This window comes from Alligator sinensis, unplaced genomic scaffold (genome assembly GCF_000455745.1).
Source record: "Alligator sinensis unplaced genomic scaffold, ASM45574v1 scaffold235_1, whole genome shotgun sequence".
Lineage (NCBI taxonomy): Eukaryota > Metazoa > Chordata > Crocodylia > Alligatoridae > Alligator > Alligator sinensis.
The window spans coordinates 460,484-487,002 of record NW_005842042.1 but is presented as its reverse complement, the minus strand read 5'-3'; the positions used below and the strand labels follow the sequence as shown (position 1 = coordinate 487,002).

General features: G+C 45.5%; 2 protein-coding genes across 19 annotated transcripts in view; one reads left to right on the top strand and one right to left on the bottom strand.

Annotated features, from left to right (window-relative positions):
- The window catches only part of SLC31A1 (solute carrier family 31 member 1), a 36,889-nt gene extending 17,099 nt beyond the window's left edge, over nucleotides 1-19,790 (top strand). For 5 of the 17 annotated variants that reach the window (XM_006022662.3, XM_025203051.1, XM_025203058.1 and 2 more), the window contains 4 exons: nucleotides 10,815-10,997; nucleotides 12,710-12,782; nucleotides 13,199-13,367; nucleotides 15,322-19,790. In XM_006022662.3, coding sequence (XP_006022724.1) covers nucleotides 10,815-10,997; nucleotides 12,710-12,782; nucleotides 13,199-13,367; nucleotides 15,322-15,523 — 627 coding nt within the window. In that variant the 3' untranslated portion in view covers nucleotides 15,524-19,790. Of the gene's footprint in view, nucleotides 1-1,124; nucleotides 2,361-3,024; nucleotides 3,147-4,674; nucleotides 5,158-5,199; nucleotides 5,797-8,167; nucleotides 8,231-10,432; nucleotides 10,500-10,540; nucleotides 10,699-10,814; nucleotides 10,998-12,709; nucleotides 12,783-13,198; nucleotides 13,368-15,096 lie in introns of those variants that run through there. The other 12 variants (XM_025203047.1, XM_025203048.1, XM_006022661.2 and 9 more) reach the window with 11 other exon arrangements.
- CDC26 (cell division cycle 26) overlaps nucleotides 18,666-26,519 on the bottom strand; it is a 9,716-nt gene continuing 1,862 nt past the window's right edge. The window contains exons 2-3 of one of the 2 annotated variants that reach the window (XR_003093826.1): nucleotides 23,030-23,325; nucleotides 18,666-18,803 (exon numbers count right to left, since the gene is read on the bottom strand). Coding sequence is in view for 1 of the 2 variants with exons in the window: in XM_006022660.3 (XP_006022722.1) it covers nucleotides 23,152-23,325 (174 nt within the window). In the remaining variant the exon portion in view is untranslated. Of the gene's footprint in view, nucleotides 18,804-22,696; nucleotides 23,326-26,519 lie in introns of those variants that run through there. The other variant, XM_006022660.3, reaches the window with a different exon arrangement.

The window sequence follows — 26,519 nt, the reverse complement described above, 5'->3', positions numbered from 1 at the left end:
TGGGCCAAACTTGAACTATGTTACGCAGATTTAACTCCACAGGAGTTGAATTTACTTAAAGTAGGTCTGAATAGCATGGGATTTCAGCTAACATTTTAGAATCAGTATTGAATAAGGGGGTGGTCTCTAGAAATTATGCTGCAGAAGATCCATGCTGAGCTTTCCTGACATAATCCTCTTGGCTTTAGAGAACCAAAATGGCAATTCTGTTGACTTTGCTGTTCTAAAGCAACTTCAGGTCCGATGGCACTATTTTGTCAAAAGGTCTGCATAACAGGGAACCTTTCGTGCCCCAGAACTTTTTTTGTAGAGGGGCAGTCCGCTTGAAAACTAGTTAAACTCCTTTCTGGCATCCACCAGCAATTGAGTGGCTCCTCTTGGCTGTTCCTATGATCTGTCAGTCCTTTGTTTTTACTGGTTTATGTATTTTTCCCTTTCTGTTGCTGTGGAAAGGCCTCCACAAAAAAAAAAAAGCGGGGGGGGGGGGGGGAACTAGTGAAGGAACTATAATGGAGGAAACTCTGGAATCACGCTGCTGTAACATAAAAAGTAAATAAACTGGCAAAACAGATGGTGTTTCTTCAAACCCTCTTTGATCAGAGCAATAGCGGTTGTTTAAAAAAATCAGTCTTGTGTGTGAAGAAGTGTCTAGCAATACTTCAGTGTGGTGTCTCTAAGATCTCCAGTCATGTTTTCTAGCCGTTGGGAAAGAGCTGTTCTAAGTTTTGTAGGAGGAAGTTGTCTATATTCGGTTTAGGGGAAGAATCTAGAAAACCAGCAAATGCTTTTTTGTTATCCTTTGTTTTTAGGCTGAAGGGATCTGATTGGGTTTGATTACAGGTAGCTGAAATCACTTTGTCCACTGGCCACTATTAAAACCACAACACTATATGATATTACTTTGGTACTTATAAGCTATTTTGCTAAAAATCTTGGAGAAGCTACCAGTTCAAAGGATTGTGGTAAATTCTGGCTTGATCTCTTCCATCAAGTTGGTAAACTCTACCTACGTTCCCTGAAGGTTGACTGAGACAAGAACATAATCTTGTGAAAAATGTTAGAATTGTTTGTTTTGCAAAAGTCCAGCATGGACTCATTTTTGCAATGCTTTTTGCTTAGTGAAAGCCCAGGGTAGTTGAGAGGTGGGGAGGAGAATTGAATGGGCTATGAGTTGTCATTCCAGCCCTGCCACATGGGTTAATTACTGCAGCGCTCTCCTTCATTAAATCATGCTGTCAAATAGGGATAATGATGGGTCTCAAGGTGACTACCCTTTGATAGAAGGTACCAGAGGAATATAAAGTGTTATTAAATTGGTTCTGCAGTTAAGCTTCCTTAAAAATATATCCTGAAAGCAGAGTGACTTTTCTTTTACAAGATACGTGAAAAACCAGCAGGGCTTTGAATTCTCTTCCTTCAGTGCCTGGCTACAAGTGCCAGCAACTTATCCAGGCCAGGCCTGATCGGCATGACTAGAATTGGTAGTAGTTATGCCAATGTTGCAAAGGCATAATCTTGGTTTATAGAAAAAAAGCCCAGGCAGTGACTGTATTAGATTAATTCTTTTTTAATGGAAAAGACCAATTGTTAATAGTTTTTTAAGCTTGTAAAGATATCAGAACACTGTAACAGAGCTAATGGTTGAAAGGGCAAGGCTTACTGCATAGCAGATTAGGCTGGGGTGGAAAAGACCATTCTTGGGTTTTGTCACAGATGACATGGCCATGACAAATTATGAAGCCTGAGTGTGGTCGTGGTAGTCCAGCCAAGTCTGGGGTGAGTGGCATCGAGATTGTTACTAATGTAGGGCAAGCATTAAGCAGATCATTATTTGAGTACCTGGAGTAAGCAATGCTGGGCAGGATGGACAATGAAGGGATTCCCTGCATGAAAGAGTATCTCTTTGTCATGGAGAGGCATGGATCCCATTGAAACGGGAAAAATCAGAGAGCCAGTGTGGTGCCTCCTAAAAACTGAAGCTGTCTGCAGTGCCAAAGAGCAGAAGAGTGATATGTGTAAGGAAGAGCAGATGAGCATGAACGTATGTGTCCTACCTCTTTTCTGTCCCTTGCAGTTACTAGTTCAGTGCTCTGGTGTTACCCCGCCCCATCCCTGCTCCCAGGCACTCAGCATTTGCTATCCTGTCTAGGTTCAGTTGTCCCTGTATTAACCAGCTCTTGTAGGCGTATAGCAGAAGCAAGATTCCATTGATGCCTCTTTTCTTGCTCTTCACTGCCAGCAAGTGATGGGGCATAGCAGAGATGCTGCTAGAACAAAGTAACCTACCAAATGTGGCCCTGTTGTAATGTCTTCCATATACAGATGGAGCATCCAGGAGGTTTCTCTGTAGGTGCTTCCTGGTGAGTGGGAATTGGCTCTTGTAAATGTGTCCCCAGCACTTTCTTCCCATTTTATACTGATATTGAATACTTTAAGTGGCTCATGTAAGATGTTGGTGTTTAGAGTTTTTAGAAGTGAATCTGTGAATATCTTTCCAAACTAGTCCATCACAGATGCCGAACTTGACAGTGATTCTTTAACTGAGCTTACAGCGCTGTCTTGTCATCTATATACGCTAGGGTAATACTGTTGTAGGACAGCAGCACCTGGCTGTAAAGTTGTTTATACTTGCAAACCTGTCTCTTTACCCCAGCTGTCTTTGACCCTTCCATAAGTCCTCAAGGCAAATGGTACAATAATCTCTGTTAAGATGGCAAACTGGCATCTTGCTGCTAATGAGGCCTCACTGGTGAGCAGGCACCTTTTATGGTCTGTCATGGTGAACCTAAACATCTTTTGGTAAGTAGACTCTTGTGAAAATAGGAGTTCTTACATGATCATATGCCAAGCTTCACCAAAGCAAAGCGCCAGGCAGCACAGGGATTGAGTTAAGGCAGAAAGAGCTAGCAGCCAACCTGTCTTGTTCTGGCCCTGTGTCATAGTGTGTGGATGAGTTGCTGTCGGCTAAATGAGCCTTGATCTGTTCTTTATGGGATGCTTTTGTACTCCCTTGGTTTATAACAGTCTCCAGGAGAACAGTGGAGGCAACCACCGGCCTCCTTTGACGTCTGCAGCACACCGGATTACTGGAGGCCCCTGCCCTACAAGGTCCTAACCAGCTTGGTTCTGGATTACTTCAAGGAAACGTACGTGCATCTTCCCAGGACTGGGTCATTATTTCTAAAGCAGTGAGGTATCTCGGGGTTCAAAATCATAGCTAAGTGTTTCTAGCACCATTTTCGCCTTACACTTGTGGACATACCACTCCAGTTTAAATGCAGCATACCTTCCTGTGCCACAAGGCTGTGATACCTGTCCCCTACACACATCCAGAAAAACAGCCCCTTGTAGGTGTGTAACAGGTCCCCACTTGGCCACACACAGTAGCTCACATCTGCAGATGCACTATGGATAGATGAGGCAAGGTGCTAGATTGCATTACCTAATTGGGTATATTATGTTATAGAGGTTCACAGGTGTGGGCAAATCAGGTTTTTGGCACCTTTTCAGAAGGGCTCCGTCCTGCTTGTGGCATGTGTTCTGAGGGTTAAGCTCTCATTTAGCAAGTGCTGCTGCTTTGTTTTTGTAAGGGGAGGAATGGAGGATGTTCAACTTGGCTCCTCATTCAAAGGTTAGAGTGGCCTCTGGGGCATCTTCTTAGGCTGGAAGATGGATGCTCTCCTTTGATGGATGAAGTAGCTTAATCAGTTTGCCGCAGAGAAAGCAACCAAACAAGTTTTGTTTTGTTTTGTTTTGTTTTTTTGTTCTGAAAATAAACTCTATGAAAGGAACATGATCCCCCTAATTGTGCTTAGAGGAAGGGCCTGGCATCTCCTTCAGGAAGAGAAATTGTGCTGAGTGAACTGAAGTGAGGATAAAAGTCCTAGTGCAGCCCTGTCTCTAAGAGAGAGACATCTTCACTTTTGGCATTTATCATGCTACCTAGTCTTCCTTGGCTTTGAATAAGCTCTTAATTGCACAGCTTGACTGGTGTTATCATTGTGTCCTTGGGATTCCTTATCAAAATTTGTGCAACTCCAGAAAACGCATGTGAACTGGCATTTGGATCAGGCCAGAAATCAAGCCAGTGTTTGAGTGCAGAAGCAAGCTCCCAAAGCAATGGTCGTATGGCCCTCTACACGTGAGAGGAGGTCACAACGCGATGCCTGCCCATTGCAATATACTACTGGGTCAATGAGTAGGGCAGATCTAGATGGATGGATGCAAATGTCTATCATCTGTGTGTCAGCCACAGAGGATGAGGGGGAAGAACCTGACCCTAAAGAAGCTACATTTGCCTGGGGGGGGAAGGGTGGATGTTGAATGTGACAAAGCAGGCAAACAAAAAATCCAACTCAGTTAGTGCAGGTGGCCAGATTTTACCCAGATCTCTGTGGAGGTCATTGTCTTAGGGAGCTCCACCAAGCATAGAGGAGTCTGGGAGGTCCCATGGAGCATAATGTAAGGAGGAAATAGGGTCCCTGCCATGGGTGTGACACCCCGTCCATCTCCCCCCACCCCAACACAGATGAGGTTTCTGCTCTTCTGCCTTACATGCTTCAATTCTGCATAGTGTAGTCTCTAACAACACATTCCTGATAAATAGATCTGTGCACCAGCCCTCCCTTCCTTTGAAAGCCTCTGAGACTTGCTCTGTGTCCTTCTTGCCCTCAGATGAAGAGCTGGGAGCTCTCTCTCATACTTTACATAATTCTTGATGTTGTGCATCGACAATGATGGACTTTGAGACTTGCTGTACAGAGTGATGGCTGCAAGCTTTTCCTGTCAAGTGGGGAAGCCCAAGAAATAGGATTTTGAGTGAATGACACCGTTGACTCATGCTGTAGCACCTAGCCCACTTTGAGTCTTTCCCCTTCCTTTCTTGACTCCCTTGCTGAGTAGTCTCCAGTACATGGGAAGGATGGTTATGGTGCCAAAAGCACAGAGCTGGGACTCTGGAGATGCAGTTTTTATTGCTATTGAGCCACAGACTTCCTGGATGACCTTGGGATAGTCACTTAGTCTCCTGTGACTAGACAAGGAGAATAAGACCCGACCCCTGACCCTCCGGCCTTCACAGGAGCCAAGGATAAATAGATTCATAACTGAGGCATGCTGATCATATGGCAAGGACAGGCATGTAATTCCCAAAGGCAGGTAAGTACGTGTGACCAAGGCCAACTGAACAATTGTACAAACTTTTGATGTATGACTGGACCTTGCATTTGGTTGATGTAAGTTCCAGAGCAGAGCTCTGACCACAGTCCTGGAGGATGGTGGTGCACTTACAGTATACTGCATTACTGCTGCTATGGAATATTTGTGTGGTAGAGGCCTGGGTATCTTGAGTGTGCCTATATAGCGTTTAGCATGCTAGGGCTACGCTGGGTTTTTAGGCACTCCCCTAATACAAACAAGTAGATATGCCTGTTTATTTGAGTATCCCTTGAGGCCTTGGCAAAACCCAGGACTTACACTGGGGCTGCAGTGACAGGCTTTTACTTTGGAGAAGAAGCAGTTAAACTGGCAAGGATGTCAGGAAATTGAATAAATGAGAGCAGCACTCTGGTCTCATGATGCCTAGGTTGGGCCACTTACTGCAGAATACAGGTTGAGCAAGTGAACACTGTCTTAGTGTCTGTGGACTTGTCTCCCCCTCCCGTCGCTGTCTGGAGCGTGTGACTTCGAAAAGGATCGAGCTCGGGGACTGGAGTGAGTGAAACGCGAGTGTCTGCCAGCGAAGCTGCTGCAAGTAGAACTCCGATAAGTGCCCGTCACTTCTCTTTGTTCTGCTCTGTACGTACTGTTTCTTTATGTACACAACTTGGAAATGGCACGGGAATGGGGAATGTGCTTTTCATGCTCACTGTTTGTGGAAAGTTTCGTTTCTTTTCTCTTTATTTTCTTTTCTTGCAGCTTATGCAAAACTTTCTTCACTGCTTGCTCAGGGGAGGATAAAGAATAGCTGCCTTCAGGTTGTAAATCTCTAAAAAGTGGTCTTTGCTACCTAAACAGACCTGCTGGGAGATCTGTTTATTATACAGTTGCCTCCCAAATCAGAAGCAAAGTGTCACCTGTATTGTGAAACAGAATGATCTGGGGGCTTCAGCATGGTACTGGCCCCCAGCCCAACATGGCTCATAGCGTCAGAGACTAAATAACCATAGTATAACAGAAACCTGATCAGTGTTTTGTGACATTCCCATTTTGCTGGGCAGTAGCAATGGAAGTGGTTGTTTTGTTTTATTCCTTTTAATTGCTGGAATGTGAAAGGGTAGAGCACTCTATTGTGTGTTGCTTTCTTAAGTGCTGTGGGAGTTCAGCATTCGTATATCACTTCTACAGGTATTTGTTTAAATGGGGTTTTATTGTACTGTCACATGCTGCTGCAAGAGCATGTTTCTCCCTTATGAATGATATGAGGGGGGCTTCATTTTGATCAGCTGGCACCTTAGACCAAACAAAATAGCGCTTCCTCTTTGGCATGGGTAGCTTGCCCAGTTCAAGCTTTCCAGAAGAACTGGAGTGTATCTTGGCCAAGAATTTTGTCTGCCACGGGAGAGCTTAGGCCAAGGAGATGACTAAACAATGGGCCCAATTGTCAGGCAGTGATCTATGCTAGCTATCTCCAGAGATAAACCACAGTAGATTATAACAAAGTATATCAAGGGCGTTTTTAAAGTTCTTAAAGTGCTTTGCTCATGTGAACGAACCCTTGTAACTCACTTGGGAAGAAGCAAGCCTCTGAGTCCCTTACTGTGCGGCTGGGGTTTGGCTTTGCATCCCCTTGAAAAAGACTACCTTGAAAGAAGTCCAGGGATGGTCAAGGAGTGTGTTGGCATCTTCAAACACACTGGCCTACCCATGTTTTTCTGTCATGGTCCTCCCTTCTAGTTTTCTAATTGATTTATTGAAAATAAAGACAACAGCTGCTGTAGAGAGAGCTAGGCCTGGAAGTGACCCTTGAAGCCTTCCCCAATAGAAGGGATATTCTCTCTTTATCCATTCTAGCCCCTTCCATATTTTGCTTCTTTACTCAGTAAGCTACCGTGTAGATGAACCTTTGTGGGCACATGCCTGTATGTGGAGGTGAGCCTATCTGGGTGTATGAGTGCCAGCTGGAGGCCTGCCTAGGTAGGTTATGTAGGAATTTCTCTCCTTTCCTCACTGAGTTTATGTGCAGAGTGGGCTGCAATGCAGTCTGGAGAGCAAAGTGCCCATTCAGCCAAAAATACCTGCAGCCTAAGTGATGGGTGTGCACTAGACCTATTTAAAGCTTTTGCCATAATATGAACCAGTGTGTTTTTTGTAGCTGTAGACACTGGTCTGTTATTAAAATCCATGACCCTGGCTTCAGGCTACACAGCTCCCTGCAGGCAGGCAGCCTGTCGCTCAGGCTTGCTTTTGCTGGCTGTAAGACTTGTAAAACAGCTGTTTCAGAGACGAAGCCCCATTAATTTACTACTGCTGCTGCCTCAAATGCCCTGCTCCAGGCACAGGCTGGGGAGCAGGAACACACAGTTAGAGCTCAGATCTTTTCCTGGTCATGACTTACATCTAAGGCCAAGTTTCCTACTCTGGTGTCAGAAGGAGGGGGCAGCATTTTTAAACACTGATTTTCCTGTGTATTGATTCTCTTTGCATGAGCTGCCTCTTCCGTTGCTAATTAAAAGGCAATTTCCACTTATGGTAAACACCTTTTATAAGGCACTCATGAAAGATCTTTCTACATTTGCCAACTGCAGTAGAGAAAATTTGGGTTTGGTATGTGGGGGTTGGTATTGGGGATGATGACTCTTGGGGCTTTGTTTTTTGGGCATAGAAGTGGGGCTTTTGTGAGCATTACCAGGTTCAATCTTGCCAGCTTAACCTTAAACCAGAACAGCACAAAAAAACTGCGCCCCCTCCCCCCCTTTTCATCTTTGAACCTGTGAATATTTCACTTGCATTCCTAGGGAGACTACATTTTTTTTGTGTGCGCTTATAAATCTGAATCACACTCGCAGCTCTCCAAGTGGAATTCCTACCCTGCAAACAGAGATGTGCCAGAGACTCCTTGGAGTGAACTGGGGAATTTGCTGTTTCACTTGCTTATAAATAAGATGATGAGACTGTGGAGATGAGTAACAAGACAAGCCCTTAAAGAAATGATTTTTGATTTACACAGTGGTATCTCTGGAGGGTCTGTTCTGTCCAGACAAGAGCCATTATATCCATCAACAGGAGGAAGGTATGGCATTTAGTGGATGTTTCCTTATGTTCCTCAGTAATGTAAGGAGAGAGGGGGAGAGAGCACTAAATCCCCATACTCTGGAAATATTGCTCCATTCACTCACTGAGCTCACTCCTGGCTTTGTCAATGGTTTCTGGTGCATGTATTAAGCACTCCCCATCCTTTTGCAACTACTTATGTGAGTAGAATTCAAGATAACCTGCAAAGCCATCCTCTGTTCTAAAGTTATTTAGCTTGTCCTTGGAGCAAAGAAGAGACTCCAAGTTTCCTGACCTCCTCTCCCCCCCCTCCAAGGGATATACATAGCCCAGATTGTCCTGCTGTGCCCAGACAGCCCATCTGATTATATAATCTACAAGGCTGTTTAGTTGTTCAGATGAATAGGTAGAGATTTGAGGTATGTTGGCCGAGTGTTTCTTTTGGCAGTGTGAGAACTTAAGTCCTCAGTTCTAGCTCTGAAGGTTTGGATCTCTTTAGAAGTAGTACGTGCACGGAGAGGATGCAACATGTGATTGTTCAAATGCTTTGAACAAGCAAAACCCACAAAATGTTCACTCTGCCGGGCAACCATGAGGCTTGGTCCGGCTGTTTGCAATAACTTACTCTTTCACTAATTCACTCTGGTTCTGATCATTCCTGCTTGGCCCCTGCACTCCTTAAGCAAAATGCTTGGGCATAAAAAGTTTTCCCTGGGAACATGGAAAGAGAATAATTCCTCTTCTAGCCACTGCTTGTCTGTAGGGTGGAATCGCTGTAAAGAAAGTTACTGCTTCCTTTCATAGTGGAGTAAAGTGCTGTGCACTGAGTGTCCTCACAGAGGTTATGCCCATGAGCGTGCTGTCAGAGTGCCCCTTCTCCCTGCACTCTGACTTCTCTGTAGAGACAAGCCCTTAATTATTTCATCAACTTCAGAGTTTGCTCAGCAGTGCACCCCCTTTCCCCACATACATGCTGTACCTTCCGCCTCGGAGGGAGACCTAGCTTCCTCGTACGCTTCTACCTCACTGATTTCTTCCATTTCCTTTTAAATCTTCCCAGAACCTTTAATTCCTTTCTGCCTGTTTAATTCTCTGAAGATTTTAAAGCTTGCCTTGTGGGACAGGCCTCTCCTAAGAACACTTGATACCCTGATGTACTTCGTTCATGTATTGCTCAAGCTCCATCTTAAAAGTAATGAGGCATTTTGCCTTCTACTGCTCCTACCTGCAGGTCGATCCCAAATCTCACTGCTCTGAGAGTTAGGAATTGTTTTCAAATTTCCAGTCTACATCTATCCACAGGTAGTTTATTCCCATTTGCTGTGTGCCAACATTGTCTTTTAGCTTTAAATAGCTTGATTCCCAACCAGGTATTCTTCCTCTCTTTTCCTCTCCTCCCAGTATTTATAGCAAGCAAATCTATCATTAGCTGAACTAGCCAAGCTCTTTGAATCCTTCCTCATCAAATAAGCCCATAAAATAAGCCCCTGTTCAGCCTTGCAGCTCTTTGGTGCACCTATTTCAGTTCGAACTTTTCTCTTTTTTTGAATATAGATGGCCAGAGCTGTACAGTGCTCCACACACAGCAGTGCCAGTACCTTGTACAATGACATCAGTACTTTCCTGCGTCTGTGTAATTGCCTTGTTTGACGCATCCCAGGGTTTACATTTGCATTTTTTATGGCTGCACCACATTGGCAACTCATAGTCCATAATCAACTAATACTCCTAGGTCCTTCTCATTAGTCATTTTCCAACAGTAAGCTATCAGAGTTGCTTATTAAGCGAGTCATGGGTTCTGATGGGATGAAAAGGTTATGTTACACAGTTAACTTTTCAGGGAGTGTTTATTCTACCTTTGAACTGTTGCCTTAACATAATCGATTTGCAGTAATCTGATTAAATGGATTTAGACCTGCAGACATGTTTGCGTTTCTCTCATTATGTCTAATGCAGTTAGAGGGGAGATGTAAAGACTTAAAGTTAATAGAAACCAGACTAGATTGCCAGGGGCTCCTCTAGACCTTTCCACCAGCTGTAGCTCTGCATCATGCTAATGTGATTTCTTTTTTAGATAGAGCTGATCATAATTAAATACAGAGCTGCACATTAGGAGAAATATCCTGAGTCTGATCCTTGGGTAGATGCAATTAAGATGGGGTTTGGGAGCAATTAGACTCTGAAGCAACAAAAGACAAGTTTTTACCTTTTGGATGTCTAGACTTGCGAGAAGACTTTTCACTCGTTGGCTTAAAATGGCATCTGTAAGTCGGATTGAAAGCTTTAGGGTAAGGATTGTTTGTGCTTTGCATCCACTTGTGTATTACAGAAATAGTAACCCAAAGAGAACACGCTGATTAACCCAAAGAGAACTTCTGAATGCTACATTTGCTCTGAGCTCCATGTAGCGAGTGTGAAGGAGGTTGATATATCCCAGACAGCAATCCATATCTATAGGACAGGGCTCTCCAGGATGCAGCCTTTCTGGTAGGAGGGATGCTGGGAGCCAGACTTCACTGTGCGCTGTAGAAACTGTCTCCTGTTTGTGAAAGTTGTTTTTTATGACCCTTGGCCTAATGTCCACTATTCCTTCTTTCTCTAAGGCTCCCATTGTCCTGCGTGCCATTTTTGATACCTCTGCAGTGAAGATGTCTCTCAGTCACCACGCAGATCACATGAACCATACAATGAGCGGCACCATGCCATCCTCCGTGCATCCGCCAGAACATTATCACCCTACGACGTCACCAGGACACAATCATGAAGGAGGAATGATGATGATGATGGTGAGTGAAGTCCAGAAAGTTAGACATTGTCCAGAGCTTAGTTTAAACTCTATTCCCAAAACCCTTTACCTCACTGAACATTTGGGGCGTTTACAATGAAGTAAAAAAAGACTTTTATAAGACTTCTTTATTAATGTTTAATTCAGGGAGAATATAACTTGGGAACCCTAAAACCATCCATTCAGTAGCTTAGGTCACTTCCCAAGTGGTGTTTGTCTACAAGAATCCTTTCAAATTCTGCTGGCCACAAATGTACCATTTTAATTTCACTGGCGGCTGTTGACATAACTGAAAATCCTTTAATTTGGAGAAGTGACAGGTAGCTTTCCTAAAGGATAACTTGCAGCATAAAATGTGTTCAATGTGTGAGTCCATTGCAAAATGGGCTTTCCTTGCAGAAAGTCAGGGAGCATGCCTGCTGGCATCAGCACTGTTTGGAAGCAGCCGACTTGTGTGAAAGCCAGAATGATTCTGGAAGGGCTGTGCAAGCTGCTTGCTGCAGTATCTCCTCCGCACTCATTTGAATGAAAGAACCTGTCCTCTCTTTCTTTGGATTTTCCTGTAGGAAAGGGAAGAGCTAGGATTCATTTGCACTGTTACTGAAAATGTTAACCTCCTCTGTAAGGAACACATACTGAAATGAATGTGGAAAGGATCTAGGTTATGCTGAATTCAAAGTACCCTGCCACACTCAGCCACATTCCTGAAAGGACCAGCAAAATTGCTAAACTGTCTCTAGTCTCTTAAAAGACTTAAGTGTATAATGTGTGTGAACTAGTTAGGGAGACTTATCTGGATTGCATGTAAACAGGACAACAATAGCTGGGCTCCTTGGAAACAGAGGTTCTAAAGCCTTGGTAGATCAGTGCTTGCTGTGTTGACCCAGTAGGAAACCTTTTAGTTAGGATAAGTTGCTATTGAAAGCCCTGGACTGTGCGCTAGTTGGGAAGGAAGGTAACCTAATACATTCAGATCTCTGAAATATACAGGTCAACTGCAGTCTGCTTTGCAGGTCACCAGCAGCCATTTTTATCTCAAGTTTTACAAACTTTTCTTTCCCCCTCCTTCAGTTAAATCAACAGAAAATAGTTCTAAGTGGATATAGGCTTGGATTGGACAGTGGCTGCACAACAAAGACTAAGTGTCCTATGAAAGGGCCCATCTTTGTCTTAACTTTGAACAGAAAATATGCCCAGTATTTTTAAAATCCTGTTACAGCTGTGACTTTTCTCTTGAGATGCTTAAAGGAATTTGAATATAGTTGTGAAATGGCTTCAGTTTCTATTCTCTCCAAACGGGCACTATTCGGCACCTGCCATGTCAGATTCTTCTGCTTCCTGCTGCCTTGTCACCCATGCCGCTTCCTTGTGACTGCCACTTCACGTTATCATGGGATGGCCTCATACTCATTCTGCTTTTCTCATCCCTCAGGACACCGGGTAGATTTGCAGTGATCTGAACTGAATTTGTGCCAAAAGGAAATTATCCTTGTTACACTAGGCTTGCTATAGTGTGTTTCAACTCTGTACTTGGTGACTGAGCAGAAGAAGCTTGCTCTGAGCTTGGCTTTAGCCATACCAACATCATGTAACAGTCCTTTGCTTAAAATTTTGTAAGTCTTGTTGTAGGGTGTGTATTTAAGCCTTGCCTCTTCCCCTTTTTTGCTCAGAGATTCTTGTTTATGTTTTAAATGACCTTTCTGTCTTGGACAGGATATGACTTTCCACTTCAGCTATAAGAATGTGCCTCTCCTGTTCTCTGGACTTGTGATCAATACACCTGGAGGTCAGTAGTGCTCTCTCAGATAAGAGGCTGGCTTGTTGCTCTTGCCCTAACCAAAGCAAAAGCTTACTTCCGAGGAATGTTGATAGAGTAACCCCATGTCTCATGGTTGAAGGTTCTTCCAGTAGCCAGGCATGGACTACTTAGTGTAGTTAGAGCAAAGAGGGTGAAAGTGGAGAGACTTTCATGTTCCAGTATTGCATCAGCCTTGTTAAGAAATGGGGTGTTAACACTTGGGGGTGTTGCATGTCAGGTTCCATGTTGTTTTAGGATGAATCAAACACTTACACATACAGGCAGCCTCTCATCTATGCAATGGGAGCTGTCCATTGGATTGGAAGGTGTCTTTCTCAAGCAAACAAAGTGAATAACTTATGCACAAATTTGGTAACTTGACTTCATTCTTTCTCCACTGTCAGAAATGGCTGGTGCTTTTGTGGCTGTCTTCTTCCTAGCCATGTTTTATGAAGGTCTCAAGATAGCTCGAGAGTGCCTGCTTCGTAAGTCGCAGGTCAGCATTCGCTACAATTCCATGCCTGTCCCAGGACCAAACGGCACCATCTTGATGGAGACCCACAAAACAGTTGGGTAAGAATCTGCCGCCTTTCTAGGACAAATAGCATGCTTCTCAGCAGACAAGTATGGAAAAGACTAAGACATAGCAAATTCCATGTGGACACAATTTCCTCTTGAAGGCTTACATAGTGCACATCTTTTTGAAGGACACTAAAGAACCTGTACCTTCAGGGATTACCCAGTTATCCTGTTAGGGTTGGGGAAGAGGGAATGGAAGAGCCACTCTGCACCAATCACGATGGCTTTATAAGAGTGTGTGTGTTAGAGAGAAGGCCGGGGGAAATGGGCAGGGGAATAACAGCAAGGAATTGAAAGAGGGAAGTGTGCATGTAATTACCAGGCTCAGATATTGTCTGTGCCACCAGACTTGCTCTTTCTGAAGCAAGAGAAGGCCAGGGGATCCTTTCAGGTAGTCTAGGCCTCTTTTCAAACAATAAAAGCTGCCCTGTTCAGCTGGAAGCATAGGCCAGGGAGAAAAATAGAACCAGGAGGATTTAACTCAAAATGTAGCAGTTCTGATCTCCCAGCAAACCCTGTTATTCTTAACTGATGAGAAAGGGAGTTTTCCCTTTCGCGCAGAAAAACAGAGTAAAATGTGGATTTCCCTCCTTACTGGAATAAAACACAGACTTCTCATTTTAGCAGAGAAACCCATGGATTTTGCAGTTTTGCATCAAGCCCGCTGCAGGGAGTGGGAGGAGGGTGGTCAGGCAGGGAGCACCATGTGCATGTGTATGCACATGGCCACCAGGCAGCCTGGAGAGCAGCTCCTGCAGGTAAGTGTCAGGGAGGATTGAGACCCCCATAGGGAGGGAGTTGGGCAGGGCCAGGGCTGGGACTGCTGCCCAGCCAGGCAGTGTGTGGGGCTTGATGTGTGGGGCCACAATGTGTGGCTGCAGGGCCCTGGGATGAGGCTGTGGGTGGCTTGTTTTGGGGGTGGGGAGCGGGGCTGGCTCCCCACCACTGCGCTCACTCCCGGAGGGACAGGGTGGGCACATGCACCCCAGATCTGTGTGCTGGGTGGGGGTGGGCTGCCTGCTGCAGGCTTGGGCTCCCTGCCCTGCTGCCCTTCCCCAGGGCCTCTGTAGCCCATTGTGTGCAATCCATTCCATTGTGGCAGGGCACGGCAGGGCTGCATGGGGATCTCCTTGCTGCTGTGAGCTCTGTGCTGCCCTGGCGAGGCATCCCTGTGTGTGCAGCAGGAGTAGAGGCAGCAGTGCAGGGTTGTGCCCCTCGCTGCCGCCATGTGCGCAGGGGACGCATTGCCAGGACGGTGTGAAGCTCGCAGCTGCAACCAGCTTTCCTGTGCGGCCCTTCTCTGCCCTGCAGCACTAGGTTGCACCCACCAGGCTGTGAAGGCCTGGGGGGAGGGCAGCAGGGCAGGAACCTGAGCCCGCAGTGCACACCTGCACCTGCTTCGCACACAGGTATGGGGAACATGGGTCCCCCTGGGAGTGCACAGTGACGGGGAGCTGCCCCGCCCTGCCCAAGCCTGCAGCAATCAGCAGGGGGGAAGCTGGGCTTCGCTGCCTCCCGCCAGGGCAGGGGCTGTCCCTGACCCCGTAGCCCTGGCAGCTGGGGTTTCCCTCCAGCAGGACTGGGGGAGCAGGGGCTGTAAGTGGGGAGCAAGGGGCACCAGCTGGGTGGGGTGGGGGCGGGGGGGAGCCTTTCATTTTAATCACAGATTGTGGGGGTTTTATCAGAGAATTTGCAATTTTAATTATTTTTATTTTTTGGTCAGGGAAAACCAGGATCCCTGCTGATGAATATTTTTGTGTAGCTGATTGCCTGGGAGAAGCTGCAGTTGTCCATTTGTGGGAGAGGGTGGAATCTGTATCTTTTTTTTTTTTTTCCCTACTTCTCTTCATGCCCACTCTATGGGCTACCTTCTCTCTGGCAGGGACCCTGCATTCCCCATCCTATAGCTCTTGGTTGCTGACTGCTCTCCCTTTCTGTGATTCTTCAGACAACAGATGCTGAGCTTCCCTCATCTGCTGCAAACCGTGCTACACATCATCCAGGTGGTGGTCAGTTATTTCCTCATGTTGATATTCATGACCTACAATGGATACCTCTGCATAGCTGTGGCAGCAGGAGCAGGGACTGGCTACTTTTTCTTCAGCTGGAAAAAAGCTGTGGTTGTGGATATCACTGAGCACTGCCATTAATGCTGGACATGTCAAGAACCTCTCTGCCCCTCTGCTCACTTTAACTTTAGCCATTCAGAGAATGAGGATCATTCCCAAACTGAAAACCAATGTACATCAATACAATCAACGTGGGTTTTACCACCAACTCGGACAGTGCCTGGCACATGGGGATTCCTTGCATTGGGGAACAGTGCCACCCCTTTCTGACATGGTAGCCTGGTACCTGGGCCAGGCAGACCAGCTTTCAGGAGTTGTGTGGGCACCGTCTTTGGTGATGATTTATTTTTAGATTCTATCCCAATTGAAAGAAAGTTGGCAGACAGGACTGTGCAAAGTTATTCCATTGCCCTTTTAGAAATGTATTTTTAACCAGGAAATGGTCAGCAACAAGATTTTTATGAATGGAAGATAAAGGTTGAATTAGATGATGGAGGAGATATGTGAAAATAACATTAATTTTTAATTATTTTTTTTTATAATTGGTACTTAGTGCAAAGGAGGGAGCTGTCGGTGGCCTGAACCAATAACACTTTCTGGGACTCAATCCTGGAAACAGTGCTCTGCATCATGTTGTTGGGAAAGGGCAGGCCCTACTGACTCATGGGAAACATGTGCCTCTGAAGCAGGCATGGTGTAGCCATATACCCCTGCACCAGACTGAGACCATTTTCCAAGCCTGTTGGAGGGTGTTCAGCATTGATATTTTGCTGGCTTATCCAGAAGGCTCCAGCGAACAACATTTCAGTTTGGCCACTTCCCACTTACTGATCACGGAAGAGTACTCAGTTGGCATAGGTCAGTAGTCTCTCACTTGGGTAGCAGGGAGAGATTTTAAGTAACCATTGACCTGATGCCAACTTTGTCCTGATTGGCAGTAGACTCCCATTTATCATTTAGTGAAAATCGTTGGTGGAACACCACAGCCAAATGATAACTTGTGACATTATTTCATAAAAACCAAGTGATGCCAACAGGGTTTTTAGGGGTTCCAGAGAAAAGGAGATTCCTTGGCTGGGCTGGGAGATGAGGAACCAGACTTCTATGAGAGAATGGGGAGTAGGGGTCCAATAGCTCCTCGTGAGCAGGGAGGGGACTATAAGGCCAATAAAAAGTCATCCAGCCCCTAAGGACTTCTCTTTTCTGTAATCCCCAAATCTTAAGACTTTCTCAACATGGCTGTGTCAAGGCAGCAAGTGTCAATGCCAGTGACAGAGCTGCTTAACAATGTAGCAGAGAACTTTCTAGCTTGTGCTAGGAGCCAAACAGATCTTACAGGGAAAGCAGGTTCAGTTCCTGGACAGGAGAGCCCTACCACGGAACGCCTGAGGTGCTGTAGGGAGTAGCATTAATTCTGCTTCTCGTACTAGAGGAGACCGTGCTGTTCAATGTGCCATCTTTTCAATGAGAGGTAAAACTGAGGTCCTGATTTGATGTTAAAGATTGTGCAGCCTTTTTTAGAAGAGAGCGGGCATTAACCAGAGCGTGCCAGCCTATTCTGACTGGAGGAAAAGCTGTTCAGCCTCCCCAAAACCCTCTGTGGTTTAATTGGTAACCTCATCCCTTACTTCTTCCTGTGCCTTGTAAGGTGTGAAATGGCAGCTGTGAGGCACTTACTAGGATCTCTGTATACCATTGATCGAAAATTTTGGCCTGAGAACAGCTTTTGGCTCTCAGAGCTCTTCCTTGTAGGTACCTGGCTTTGGGAAGGTGGACTTGGGTCTTTTCCAGAGGTTGACATGGATGGGAAAGCTGGAGAATTGGTTCTGTACAGAGTTGGTTGGCTAATTTAGAAGATGCTTTGTGATGAAAGATGCTACAAAATGCCAGTTACAGAGTTCCCACGTGTGACATGAAGGACAGGGCTGCTTGTTTTCTAGTAGCCTCTTGAACAACTCTGGTATCCCCATATGTTCTGTAATCTGTGTTTTTCCTCCTTTGGTGACTTTCTTCCTGTTTCTGTTTCTGTAAAGAAAGGTTGGGCTGGCCCAACAGGTACACTAGGTAAAATTGCTCAACCAAGGCAGGGATACATCTAGTCTCACATCCTGTCTCCAACAGTAGCCAGTACCAGCCGATTCAGTGGCAATTGAAACCTTAACTGCACTCTTTAAAGTTTTATTGCGGTACTGCAGCAAGGGAAAGGAAAGGAAAGGCTCATTTTCCTTTTTGCTAACAGCTCTATCTTCTGAAGTTGGAGTAACATCCATGCTTTTCATAAAGACCTCAAACAGCTGCTTACAATATTTGCTCTTTAATCTTTGGAGCATTTCATTGATTAAAAAAAAAAAGGCAGGGTAGCAGTGTCGGAGAAGGAGGTTCCTCAGTTCAGCTCCACTTTGTGAACCAGATTAAGTTTGGGCTAGAGAAATAGCCAGTTACTTGATTTTTTTTTCCCCCCCTCCTTACATGACAGTCACTGGGGAGCCTTCCACACTGGCCTTAGTTATTTCATTTACTTTGGCTGTTCTTTCTGAAGGAGAATATCTCCAGTTGGCCTAATCCTCTATCATGAAAGCTTCTGGACTTTTTTGCTTTTGCCTTAAGGTCCCCAATCTTACTTATCTGAGGGGTGGATGACTCTGTTGATTAGACACAGCCTCCACACCTGATAGAGGATTCTGTCCTTGTCACATTAGCTTTTCTAAACTCTTCTGGGGCACCCTCTGCTTTTTTGGGAGGAGACCTGTATTCTATGCTCATATGGCCTTCACCATAGTAGCTGAGCAGCTCATAATCCATAGAGGATTTGCCCTCGCAGCTATGTTGAGGGGTAGGGCAGTGCTGTTATCCCTGCTGCATAGAAGGGGATCTGAGACACTAAGTGACCTGAACAAGGCCACACAATATGTGGAGCAGGTAACTGAACTTCTCTTCAGTTCCAGGTTAGCAGTCAAACCGCTGGATGACCCTTTTTGTTGTTGTTTCTATAAGATGTCCTGTGTTGGAAGCCAGCTAATTGTTGGGTATCTGACACGGAAATTAGTTCCCAGAGCTCTGGAGAAAGCTGCAGTACTGAGGAGTTTCCTGATTGCTGGGAGGAAGATCAAGTGTGGAGTCTCTGGAGTCCTGTTCTTTATTCTTTCCTTGAGAACCAGTCTCCTCTGCCTGCTGCTCTCCCCGGTGTAACTCGCCTCCTTACAGGTGCTTCTTCACTCCCTCTGGCTGGCAGATGGCAAGGGGAGACTCTTTGTACTGGGAGCAGAGGCTTGGGGTGGAAAAGCCAGGAGCTGGCAGTGCCTCCAGCATGTGAGGTGGAACATAAGGGATGTTCTACTGCTAGTCAGGCCCAGGTAGGGATCTGAAGAAAAGAGGTAATAAATAAAGATCCCTCATGCATGTGACTGTCACCTGTTCTCACAATACTCTTGACTGCAGCATTATTCCCTTGGCACTTAACCAGCTGAGAGTTCCTCACCATCTGCACTGGATTTTCCAGCTAGAATCCTTTCACATCACTTGCATGCTTCACAAATTGTCTAATCATGGCCAGGACCTTTTATCACAACTAGATCCCACTTGCTAAAAGGGCTACCTATTACCTCCTGTGGTTTTCTTCGAGCCATAACTGGGCTCCATGTTTGTTTTTTTCCTTTGTCATCATGTGTTAATTAAAAACCTAGTGGTCTGTTTATAAATTCAGCTGAAAAGGGCATGTACCTGTTGGTGTTACAGCTGGTGTATCAAGGGGGGACTGACATATTACAGTGTTCCCTGCCCAGGCTGCTGCTCAAGTTTGCCAGTTGTCCAGTGAAGTACATCTGCCCTCATGGCAACTTTTAATGACAGCTGGCTGGAGTTTTTTTGACAGGTGTATTTGAGGCAGTCCTGTTGCTAATTCTCAGCTTTTCCTTGTGCAGGGTTAGAAGGGAGGTAAGAACCCAGCGATTTACTAACATTTTAATTTGCGCTTAAATGAAATGTGTATGCAATATGCAAAGAATGTGTGATGTCCTAGATCTAAGTGTTTTTAGTTTTCAAACAAGTGCATCTCTTGATTGTGACCTTGGAAGAATTGCACAAAGCATTCAGGCTCTGCCGATCCACCGCAAAGACACTGGCTTTTGCTATTTTATCCAAGTGCCTTTTAGGAATCAATTGTGCTAGTGCCTTTTTAGTTTGATCTCTAGCTGATTCCAGCTGTACTTCAGGACATATGGTTTTGGCTACAGTGGACCATTTCATTTGCCTTTTAAATTCATTGTTTGTGAAGTCAACTTGTTCAATGCTGATGTGTGTATCAAGATCCTACTGTATATAATTAGTGAATAAAGTAGGCTGCATTTTACTGTGGTGGTTGTGTGTTTTGGAAATGTTCTCCAGTGTTAGACAAAACAGCTGGAGAAGGAACCAGAGCAGGAACTCCCAGGCTCCATCAACACTTGGTATGTGCCTCCAAAAGGAGTGACTGCCTAGCTTTAATTGGCATAGGGAGCAAGTTGCTGGACTAGTCAACCTGGCCATATCTCACCCCCCACCCATTTGCATGTGAATACGTTCTTTGTGGCCTATTTGTCATCATGCAGCAGAGACAGCAAGAATGTCAACTGAGGAAAAGCACAGCAACTTTTGGGGCACCTTAACCCTAATGCTGGTCATGAAAAATAGCCTCTGAAGCTGTTTGGATGCTGGTAGTGAATCCTAGAAGGAAATAGTTTGGTTCATTTAAGCTTTGTGGTGCATGGGGAATAATCAAGTTGAGAGATGCAGGCTACACACAACATCCTCTGATACCCACTTCTTAAGATGGAGGAAATCACAGGCACTACTACAGATAAGTGCCTGTGATCCTTTTCTGTAGATGGAGTCTAAGCACTAATATGCTTTAAAATATATGAATCTGAGTGCTGTATGAGGGTGTAATATAAGGCTAACAATACAGTTTGAGGTCAGAGCAAGGAGTGCCTCAGATGCCTTCCTTCCGAGCCCCCTCTCCCCCCCCCCCCCCAAAAACAAACAAACAAACAAAAAAAACCAAACCAAAAACCCAACAAAACTTCTTTGCATATATCTGGAGCTCAGACCATGACTTTGCTCCTCCTTCAACTGATCAGTTACTTAACTTTATGCCAACAGGTACCCAGACCCCAAAATTCCTTTGAGGTGGCTGTATTGAAAATCTGAGTTTGGCAGACAGATTCTATCCATGCAGGCATGCTGTAACCAAGAAGTCTGCTTGCCAGCTGGTTTTTGAATGGGGGCACAGCATGACTCCAGATGTCATGCTGTGCCCCCGAACATCTCAGCAACGTGCAAGTGTGTGAGGCTATTATATGCCAGATAGGTGTGTAACTACAGAGTAAGATGCAGACTAATAAGTATGCAGGAGAAGAAGGTACCAGGCAGCAAGGACAATTCTTTACATGCTGTTGCCTTAATCAAATGTGGTAGTGAAGAGGGAGCTGAGGAAGTCTTCCATATGTTTGCAGTTACTGTGACCATCATGTAATAAACTAAATTAAGATCTTGGAAGAGATTTTCCTCACCAGCAATCAGTGACTATATGCTCTGAACATTTCAAAGTACAAAACCAGTCATCATTTCACTCCAATAAAACATAATGGACAGGGGAAGAAGTACTTAGGACCATGTACTAATACTGTGGAGAGGCAGCTAGGGTGGGAGTCAAGACATAAGGTCTGTTCCTGACTGTTATTGATCTTCCTATATGACTATCACAAGTCATTTCACTTATCTTGGCCTCAGTTTCCTGGGCAGTAGTATGCGGCTAGGGCTGAAGCATGCTACATAAAGAATCTGCTATCAGCACCTATGCTTGCAGTTGCTATGCAGCTGTGACCATGTGTTAACTACAACTCCTACAATGCATTTCTGTGTTAATAAAAACTAGATAAAGCTGTCTCAGACTTCCAGCTCTAGAAATAAGAAAACAAAGCACTTAGCTACACACCAGTACCCCATTAATTCTGTTCTGTTTATGTAAGTGACCCAAAATACCTGCAACAGACACACTGCATTCTGTGCTATAGTTTTTCACATTTTTGTTAAAGCAGAACTCTTATTTAGATGTCATACTGAACAGGAGATACTGTATTTCGCAGTGTATAAGTTGAGTTTTGAAGCCCAATTTTTAATTCTTCAACCTTAACGTATGCACTGTATCACCATCCCCTGCGAGCAGCACTGGGCTCCACACCTGCACGCCCCTCACTGCAGGCTGAGTACATGGGGGGCAGTGCTGGGCTTGGTGCTCGACTGGCAGCGCAACTCAGAGGATGGGGATATACCAGCTGTGCGCCAAGTCCCACCCTGCCCCCTGTGAATGGTGTTGTGGCATATGTCCACACCCCCGAGTGCCCAGGGGCCAGTATAAGTCAACCCCATATTTCTGATCCAAAAAGTTAGGTTGACTTATACACCAGATCTATGAAATTTCTAAGTCAACCTAACTTTCTGGATCAGAAAAATGGGATTGACTTGTACAGTGTCAACCTATACACCGTGAAATACGGTACACTCAGCTATCCCCTCAACCAAGTTCATTTTGTTCATATACTAGACCTCATCTGTCCATATGTCACCCCTCACTCATGGATGTAGCAGTTACCCCTGACACTATAGATTTTTGTTTCAAACCTATGCATTTACTGGGTTTGGTGGCCTCCTCACCACCCTGAAATACCTCTCCAAGACTTTGGGAGTAACAGACCAACTAAAAATATAGCATGAGTCCTTAATTTACTACTTCAGTGTTCCAATTGAAACTTAACCATTAGAAGACACAGTCTGCATCAGGATTTCCTGTACCCAATTTATTCTGCTGCCCTAGTTGCACTGTGAAATACTGGTGGAGGAAGTGGGCTGGGAAAGAAATGTACAGCCTTCCACTTCTACAGCACCAGCTCACATTCCTCCAGCTCTGGTGTGATTGTAAGGCAGAGCTTTCTAGCAGCCTATGTAAACGAGGTGGGGAGGGGGCTGGTCCACTTTTAAATAGGTAAAAAGCCATCATTATAACCAGCCTTCTTAGGAGCACCATGAGAAGGAAGCTTACTCTGCCACTGCTATGCCTTACCTGTTGCAGGATAACCGAAGAATTTCAGTCACCTATACCCATATTCATGGAACTGTATTATTGACACTCCCCAGAGCTCCATTTCCTTCCACTCTATAAGCATTTGCACCTCTTGCTTGAGCACAGATCCTTCTGCCTTGATTTTTAAGAACACTAAATTCTGCAATTCCAGGAGTTCGGCCTTGGTGTAGTTTCTCATGGTGGCAGCACCTTCACTTGATCCCTATTTGTTCCCTGTCCATGAGGTCCAAAACAACATTCTCAGCAATTCCAACTCTGCTGCTCACAGTTTTGATTCATCCTTACCTGCCTCATACGCTTTTCTGATACATAAAAGAACTTCTTGTGTTTAAAAAAAAAAAATATTTATTTAAAACAAAACAGCTAGCTAGGGGAGGGTTGCTGGAGGGAGGGTAACAAGTCAGATTAAAAACATGTCCAAAACCTGTTGGAAAAAGTAATACTTTCCCCTGTAGAAGCAGGAGACTCACTGTCATGCAGAGGCCAGTCCCAGCCATTGCTAGAGCTTCCCACCAGCAACATCTCTACTCGCATTGTCTTGGGGTGATTGTCCCATCAGTGTCCAATACCGAACTGTCTGGAACTCTAGTCTCTAGAACTCAAAACTTCCAAACTGGGAGGAACGGTTGTTGGGTTTGGGCTGAGGTTTGTAACCAATTCGGTCATTTATCATTTGTTCTCTGCTCTTGTGGTCATTGCTCAGTCCAATAGCTCCTTCATCATTCGCTCCTACTACATCCACATCTTCACGCTGCTTTTTGCGGCTCTGCAAAAAAGAATGATGACGTATGAAAACCAGGGTATTGGAAACCCAAAGAGACTTCAACGTAGAGAGAGTTTGCACTGTCAAGGACAGAGCCTTTTTCAATTCTTACTGCTAACTCTAGAGGGAGCCCTGAAACTGTGCAACTAGGGAAATATTAGGCAAGCTGATTTCATTACAGACAAGCAGTTTGTTAATCCATTCCTGCCCGGGGCAGGGGGCGGACCTGATGATCTGTTTAGGTCTCTTCCAACCCTAAGTACTATGATACTATGAACTGGACAACTTCACTGGGGTTTTTTTTGGATAGCTCTACAGCAGGGGTGTTACACATACAGCACATGGGCTAGATAGTGTCCTGGGACTTCTTGCCGTGGCTGCAAGAGCTGCTGTGTCAGTGCAATCACCAGCTATTGGGGTAACATAAAGGCTGTGGGAGGCAGCCAAATTTACCAACTGCCACATTCACCATTTTCAATTGCTGCATTAAGGTCCCTGCCACTGGAGGGGGTGAGTGGCACCAGTGTTAACATCTTGCATGCTGGCAGGGAATATAGCTTACCTACTGATTTGAGTTTGACACCCTTGATCTACAATATGTTTGCCCTAAGTGTTCAAGCACAAGTCACAGCACTGGGGCACTTCACAGTCCACAGGTAAACAAAGATACAAGTATCGCTTCACAGGTTGGATACTACCACTATGTGGCAACACCCTGCATATTAAGACAAATCTTGCAATCCACTAAAATGGCAGCTTTCATCCCCATAACATGTTCAAAAGTGAACCTACTCCAGTCATGATGGCAACTGCTTCCAGAGTGGAGGAGGAAGACAAGTATATTCTGAACCAGAGCTGTCCAAACTGGGCATGGCTGGGGGTCACTTGTAGCAGCAGCAGCCCTTCCAGGATTCTCCCCCACTGATATGAGTGGTACCTGTGGCATGTGCCCCCCTCCACAGCATGGACTGTGCCAGCAGCATGCACACCCCCACCCAGGTTTTGCTGGTGGCACATGGCCTCCTCATCACCCATACCCACGGTGCATGGACCTCTTGGCCTTTCCCTGCCACATGGCAGTGGGAAAAGTGGCCAATGGAGCCCGCAGGCCATATGTTAACTATCCCCAGACTGCCAGTGGGACAGCCCTGTTCTCAATTATGGGCTAGCGCTGCAGTTCGGAATTTCAGTTACTTGAGTGTTACAATGCTACAAAGGCCTCTACAGCACTGCTGGAGCTCCATTATTCCCAACTAAGTAGTCTCTAGTCTGGGAAGCTCAACTGGGATGTGCCAGTGGGAGTGGATACAGTGGGGTGGAGTTTTAAACTTCTATAGTATTGACTAGGGCGTCTGTTGTTGCATCTTATTTTGTGGGTTGTTTATCTGCTGCTGTATACCACTCTGAGCATTTCTAGACAGAATATACATCTAAACAACAGGTTTTCAATGCATGTCATGTGCATGTCGCCACAGCTCTGCTGATTTTAGAACTAAATTGAGATTCACAATCACTCCTTACCAACCCCCCCAAAATAGACAGAACATCTCTGCATCCACCCCACTCCCTTAGGAGAAGCCTGAGCAGCCAGGCAGGTTTCGTACCGTGCCTTGTGCATGACATTATTGCTTCCAGAGGGAGCAGACTCCAATGTCTGTATTCTTATTGAGCATTCAGGGCCCCGTAGGTACGAAATTAGGTACTGTCAAGCCACGTCTCTCTGTTTCTTTCTACTGCTAAATTAAAGTAAGGGTAAAGAAGAAGGTATCTCAATGTAGCACCCAAAGTAGACAGATAAGAACATAAGAACTGCCATTTACTGAACCAGACCATAGGTCTGCCAAAGCCCACATTTCCTTTGTGTGTCCAATAGGCCTGTGTCACACTGATCTACTAGACCAGGAAGAAGGCTCGGGCTGGGGGGAAGCCAGACAAGTGTGGAGCTGTCTTCCTTTTGCTCTTCTGCTAGTGTCTCCAGGCAGAATATCACCGATCGGTATCTACAGGCTCCCTCAGCTCGTTCAGGGGGCAGTGGGCACTGGCTGGTGCACACTGCTCCAGCGTCCCCTTCTGGCTCCTTTGTTATGAACCTGCGACCTCTCTCCCTCTCCTGCTTTTATCACAGATTCATAGAAAATTACGGCTGGAAGGGACCTCAAGAGGTCATCTAGTCCAACCCCTTGCTCAAAGCAGGCCCATCCCTATCTATATTATCCCTGCCAAGGCTTTGTCTAACCAAGGATGGAGAGGCCACAACCTCTCTGGATAACCTGTTCCAGTATTTTATTACCCTCCCAGTGAGAAAGTTTTTCCTAGTACCTAACCTAAACTTCCCTTGCTGCATCTTGAGACCATTGCCCTTTGCTTTGTTATCTGCCACCACTGAGAACAGTCTAGTTCAGGAGTGGGCAATGATTTTGGCTGGAGGGCCACTTAATGACTTCTGCTGAGCTGTCAAGGGTTGCACACCTAAAATCTTTTAGAATATATAATTTTAACAAATTATAAATAAAAAACAAAATTATACTAAAAATCAAATATCTACTAAAGCATATTTTAATTTTATTTAAAAAATATTTTTTGTCTTCATTTATGTTTTTTGAGTAGCATATATAGAGGCAACTGCATAATAGCTCAAAATACAGTAGAGGTGCATCAATACATTGGTCTGATATTGGATCGGCACCAATATCAAGAAAATTGTCTATATCGGAAATCAGCCTTTTGTGGGTAATAAATGGCCCTTGTATGCGCGCAGCCATAGCACAACACGTAGGCAGTGAGGAACACAGTCCCGGGCAGTTGCAGCTGGTAAGTCTCTTGTAGTGGAAGGGGAGTGGAGACGGGGGCAGATCAAGGCCCCTGCAGTGAGGGAGGGAGGGAGAGTGGGGAATCTGCTTCCCATCCTGGGGGCAGGGTGGGGAGAAGGCGGGGGGTTATGGGAAGGGGGGAGTGGCTCCTGCCCTGCACACCGCTCATCCGGGAGCCGCTCATCCGGTGGCTCCAGCCGCTGCTCCCGTCACTTGTCCAGGAGGGCATGGGGGGGTGTGCCCCCTTATCTGTGCAGAGAAGGGTGGTCCAGGGCTGGGCCAGGCTGCATTCAGGGTGGGCAGTAGCACTGGGAGGGGGCTATGGTGGGGACTACAGCAAATTCTGGGGTGGCTGCAGCCCCTTCAGCCCCCTCCCACCGCCGCCCC